Source organism: Oxyura jamaicensis, chromosome 1 (assembly GCF_011077185.1).
Source record: "Oxyura jamaicensis isolate SHBP4307 breed ruddy duck chromosome 1, BPBGC_Ojam_1.0, whole genome shotgun sequence".
NCBI lineage: Eukaryota > Metazoa > Chordata > Aves > Anseriformes > Anatidae > Oxyura > Oxyura jamaicensis.
The window spans coordinates 36,584,289-36,590,288 of record NC_048893.1 but is presented as its reverse complement, the minus strand read 5'-3'; the positions used below and the strand labels follow the sequence as shown (position 1 = coordinate 36,590,288).

At 35.7% G+C, this 6,000-nt stretch overlaps 1 protein-coding gene across 1 annotated transcript in view; it reads right to left on the bottom strand.

Annotated features, from left to right (window-relative positions):
- Nucleotides 1–210: 210 nt before the first annotated feature.
- The window catches only part of CAND1 (cullin associated and neddylation dissociated 1), a 29,397-nt gene continuing 23,607 nt past the window's right edge, over nucleotides 211–6,000 (bottom strand). The window contains exons 11-15 of the mRNA XM_035333314.1: nucleotides 5,298–5,393; nucleotides 3,872–4,041; nucleotides 3,606–3,770; nucleotides 3,275–3,382; nucleotides 211–2,252 (exon numbers count right to left, since the gene is read on the bottom strand). Coding sequence (XP_035189205.1) covers nucleotides 2,028–2,252; nucleotides 3,275–3,382; nucleotides 3,606–3,770; nucleotides 3,872–4,041; nucleotides 5,298–5,393 — 764 coding nt within the window. The 3' untranslated portion in view covers nucleotides 211–2,027. The remainder of the gene's footprint in view (nucleotides 2,253–3,274; nucleotides 3,383–3,605; nucleotides 3,771–3,871; nucleotides 4,042–5,297; nucleotides 5,394–6,000) is intronic.

The window sequence follows — 6,000 nt, the reverse complement described above, 5'->3', positions numbered from 1 at the left end:
GCACTCTGAAAATTTAACACAAAGGAAATAAGATTAATTTGACAACTAATTAGCACAACAGATTCTTAATTAGAAGGCCTGAATATTGCTGTAATTGAAGTAGATGAGTTATACAGCAGGGGGAAACGCACCTAATTCACAGCGCTTTTCTACCATATGGTTTCTCTCTAGCGTCATCCCATACTTTTTCATGACATTTAGATATGTTGGTACAATTAATTTCATTTATTTCTACTTCTAGAAGACAATTGTTACATTAGTACGACGACTTCGGAGACAGAGAAAGCTACAATTTCAAAATTTCTACAGCATTAAAATTGTTACTACTGAATGAGTTCATAGATTTCTTCTTTCATGTCCTTTATTTAAAGTAAAATGCACCAATATCTCCCCTGCTTTCCCCAATCTTAAAGTGTGTGAAAAAAATCGCCCCTGAACCCCAATGCTCACAGGAAACTCTCTCTGAAGTCATAAAAATGTATGTTTGTTTAGTTCAGTGGCAGCTTCTGCCACATCGCCATGTAACAGGCACGTTTCCAAAAATGTCAGCTAACCCGAGGAAAATCAAGTTCAGATTTAAGAGAGACAACTAGCCAACTGCATTAACCAAATAATAACAAGTCCCAGTTTCAGGCAGTGTTTCATCATCTTTTGGTATTAAATTCCAAAATCCAGTTCATGGAGGTGCTGCCAGCTATCGCATTCTAGTCCCCTTTCAAAGTACCTCAGCATATTGACAGCAGATTTTTTCCCCCTTTCAGCTTGTTTTCTAACATTTCTCTCTCAAGTCTTATGACCATTCCCTGTTCCCTCTCTCACCAGAATACCAACAACAGTTGCAGTACTGTGATCTACTGCTGATTCCACGTGCCAGAATACCTTTTTGATAGGCACAGAACGATGCTCTGGCAATGCTTGCCTAGGTACCACCTACATTAGTGCCTTAACAAAAGCTGTTGCACAAAGAATAGGAGGTAGAAGGCACCGAAGAAACCTCCTTTCACAGTTTTATAACAAGGGCAGAGTTGAATCCAGAGTTCAGCAGCCATTGAGCAGCTATTGTTCTTCTCTGCTCATTTTACCTCCAGCTCATCCTATTTCCCTCCGATCTTCTGGTTTGTCCACCTCAGTTCCAGGGAATCCAGCCTTTGAGTCTGAAAAGCCATGAGAACTGCAGAAGCTGTCATATTTGCTGCGAGTATAATCTGCAGGGTCATACTATTGGCATTTCAAAAACCCAGGTTAAAACAACTAACCTTCATTCCTCCCTTCCTGTATGAATGTTCTGTATGTTAAGATACCTGAAAACTGCACTGATACAGTAGCACTTATTTTAACTTGTATTACGAATAAACTGCACATGCTGTTTTACAGACAATATATATTTGTAAACTTGCTCATGCAAAATTAGTGTGCACAAGAGGGATATTTGTTTTTTAATCCCCACACCTTTAAAAATGACATTTATGTCTGCTTTTTTTTCCAACTGTGCCCAAGCCCTCTCTTTAATATAATAAATCTTACACAGAACTTATCTGCCAGCCAAACCAATTTATGAAGCTGAAACAAAACGAAAAAAAAAACAAATAAAAAGTTATACAAAAACATGGTGCACCTGGATGCTTGATTCCCACCTTCCCTCACACACACCTTTCTTGTTGTTGTTTACAAGTAGAAAGAGTGAATAAAAGAAAAAAAATCATGGTCACAAAATTTTAACATTTTAATCCTAAATATTACAGGGCAAATGGATGTTGGAACCTATTTCCATACACCATGCGTCAACTTTTAATTCCCAAATGTGGCCAAATCTGCTAAAACAAGAGTGGTTAACAAACTCTGGATTATGGAAATACATTTCTGGAATAAATGCTAGAAAAGCAACAATGGGAAAAGCCAACTGTCTCCATAAAGGTAAATAAAGTGGAACAATGTGTAGATTAGATACTTTTTTGTTTCTTACTCATAACCTGTCAATTCAGTGCATCGTATGGTTCAACATAATGGTCCCCGTTTTGGGCAAACATCTAACTAGTGTCCATTGATTCCAAGTTAGTGGATGATGAATCTTTTTGGATACTTTCAAAGATGGCTGCCAGCTCAGGGTTAGAGCTTATCTGTGACTGAAATTCACTCATTAATGGACTCTTCTCTGCTTCTGGAATGGTTAGAAGCGCTGCTACTGCCCTCATAGCTGATCGTTTCAGTTCATCTTGCTTTTCAAACTCCTGTTTCACTGAATTTGCCTTGACCTATAAAAAAACAAAAAAAAACTTTTTGAAGATTTATCTCAAGTTTCCCTCTACACCCACCTTAACACACACAGCTTATAAAGATCTATTTCCTTCCATAGCTTTGGAAAACTTTCACAATAGTTTTAAAGGTCTTAAAATGTCTACTTTTAGCAGACTTTTTACCGGCAGTTGAAAAAACAGACTGAAACTTGAACACTGAAAGGTAAGCAGAAAAAAAGCTGTGAGTTACCAAGTCAATTACCAAATTGAAACAACTCTAGCAGCCAACCTATAGCTACTAAGGTCAGTAAACAACACTGAAATGGTATTAACACAATACTTCCTGTCTCCAGAGAATAAGATTTTTTAAAAAGAGTTAACCTTTATGAAAAAATTGATTTGCCTTGTTTGATTTCAGTGATAAAAACAAGCTATTGTTAAAAGCAGACAAATTTCTTGACTCAAAATATAACAGATTACAGTATTGAAGAAACGTAAATCAAGCATTAAATCACTATCAGAGTACATAGCTGGATCAAGACAACGGTAGGTATAGGAGACCAACTGTGCCAAGAACCAAGAATCTCGTAACATAAATGATAAAAGGAGAAAAAAACAGCACCACTTTACACAGCCTCCATCCCTCATCACCTGATTTGTCTGCGATAACAATCATCAGAAGTCAGAAAAACCCTCAGTATTCTACTTTCACTATTTATAATGAAATGGGACAAGTTGTCCACATGGCAGCTAAATTTCTAAGGAATAAAAGGAATGTCATCAAAGAAACAGAGGATTTTAAAAAGAAGCTTAACAAGTTTACTCTTCAATTTGTACCTTAAGGAAAGGTAATACATCTATAAGAGTTCACATTATTTGTATTATTTTACCTGTTGCAAATTATGAACTGAAATAATTCAGCAAATGCTGAGGCAATATACTTAGATTCTCAGAATTGTTCTTCATACACAATTTTTTTTACACTTCTGTAAGACAATACTAAGTAATTAACAAACAGAAGCCGAAGTTTAAAACAATACCTTAGTTGTACACGTAGCACGCAAAGGTTCAACAAGCCTGTCCAGTCTCTGCAGCACTGCACTTGGACAAAGCGTAGACAGTCTCACCAACATTAAGAAGGTTAGCATCTAGTTTGAGAGAAAAACAATCCAAAAATCAGTTATGCTCAGCATGCGAAGAGAAATTCCAATAATGCTGTGTAACCTTTAACAGTAATATTAAAAAAATGTTTTAAATAGCAAAATATTTATGCATATGAAGTAGTATTTTTACCATTTCAGTCTATCCACTATTTAAAACATTTTCACTGAGTCACTGTGTACACACACACACGCACAAAAGACAGCTAACCTTAATATCATAGTGGTCCTTCAAGCCATCTTCAACATGGTTCAGGAATTCAAATATATCTAGTCTATCCAAACAGCTATCCAAAAGAGTATACATGCACTCAAAAGCAGCTTTCCTTATGTCCAACCCATCATCGACTGTATGCTTAAATGGTCCCATTTCCACCTGTTGGCAAATTTCAAAAAATGAAGTTAGAAAGTAATGTATTTAGAAAAACTAAGAGTCTACTTATGTTAATTTAGCCCTGTTTTTCTCAGTTAACATACCTCTCTGATTAATTCCTTTCTGACTTTTGTTTCATTGTACAGATGAGGAAGCACAGTATCTAAGAGGTCCCTTATTAATGATGGTTTATTGTGTGCAGCTGAGTTAAATGTCACTAGGGCTACTCTCCTGACATTGAGATCCGGGTCTTCCAATGTTTTCAGAAAATCACCTGCAATTGTGTACAGAAACAAATCAACACATTCCTAAGCTACCAGAAGACAAGCCTATTCAGTACATATAAATGTAACAATGCGTCTCTCAGCCCACCCCACCCTCAGTGCATTTTCAGATTAGAAATTTTAGAGTTCTATAGCACTGCCTGGGTAAAATAAATGCCTGCAAAAATATATCATATTTTCATCCCCAATGTTTAAAAGAGATGAAAATTTTAAAAGGAGAAAAACAGCAGGCTGTAAACAAGTAAATTCCATAACCACAATAAAAAGGGTAAGAAAACTAAAAATGATTTTTAAACAAAACTAAACAAGATTTTGCAGTAATATATACGAATAGTTTTTGACTGTATGAGTATTCAATACTTAGTGAATATTTCCAGAAACCAAAGGGGTGAGGCAGCTTCACTGGAAGGGGGGGAGAGCAGAAGGAGAAACCCAGAAGCACAATCAACCAATTTTATATATTATTATAAAAACTATTATAAAAACTTAGTGATGAAAGTAACATATAACAGCTGACACCACCTCACCAAAAAAAAAAAAAAAACTTGCTCTCTACAGAACTGTTTTTAAAGATGAATCCTTCCCTCCCTGTTACATCTGTACATAGCTTTGTACAGATTTTACAGTGTAATCATATCCTCTATAAAACTATCATTCACCATAGCATATTAAACAGATCTACAACACTATCATACAAATGAGCATTGCAAAGCTCCACCATACTCAAAGCTCTGGTTACCCAATCCCTATAAAAACCACACATGCTCCCAATAACTTTCAGACCACAAAGCATTACAGAATCACGAGGATCTAAATTGACAGGTTGCCCAGCATTCACATCTATACATATTTTAACTGAAAATGTCCAATATTTCCAAAACTACCCTTCTGGTTAAAGACAGTACCTTACTACATCAAACTGATATAATTTGGCAAGAGCATGGGAAAGGAAATCTGCTTTTAGGCACCATCCTAAATACCCTAGCTCTTTGTATTCTTTGCCCATCGCAGCTTCAATACATACTACTTTTATCACACATCTTTACTGCTCAGAATTCAAACCAGCTAGAATTAATAAAAATAACTGTTTATTAAGGAAGCACTTCATAACTGCTGCAACAGCTAACATTAGCAGCTATTTCTGGTACCTACACAGTATTTTTTTCTGAAAGCACAAAGAACACATTTTAAATGCAACTCAATCACTTGAAAACTTAGAGGCTGTCACTAAAAGCAAATAACTTACCTATGCAGTTCTTCAAGAGTGGGTCTATGGGTTGTGGATGATCAGAAATAGTGAACTTAACAGCAGTAACCACTGAACTTCGAGCATATGAGGATCCTAATATGAAATAAAATCGTGAGTACGTAACAATAGAACAGCACAACTAAAGCTTCTAATACTCTTAATAAAGCTGAAAAATAAACGTTACTTCCACAGATGCACTAATGTTGCATTTTAAACAGGGGGTGATGACATAGTATTTGTAATAAACTATTTCTGTCACAGAAAACTCAAGTAATGAGCATATTAGAACACATTTTTTAATTCATCTCACACAAGCTTACAAACAACCTTCCTTTATGAAGTAGAAGCACATGAAGAAAGCACATCAATACAGTTCTTGATATGAAACTGATTCATGAATTATACACAATTCCTCCTAATACTTACAAATTTCAGAATTCTCATCTGAAATTAGGAATACTGTAGTTTACTTATAAATGTCAATACATTACAATTAGGCCATCAAGCAGTGCCCTTTGTTGCCCATGCACTGCCCCTTAAGTTTATAGCTTTGTTGAATGTAACATAATAAAATACCATACTCATACGAAAGATTATAAAGTAATTCATGTTATGTATGACTAACATCCTAGAGCAAAATGGATCTAAGCTCCATGTTGTTCCTGGTGCAGAAGTGGTGAGGGAGAGCAAAACATGAGTA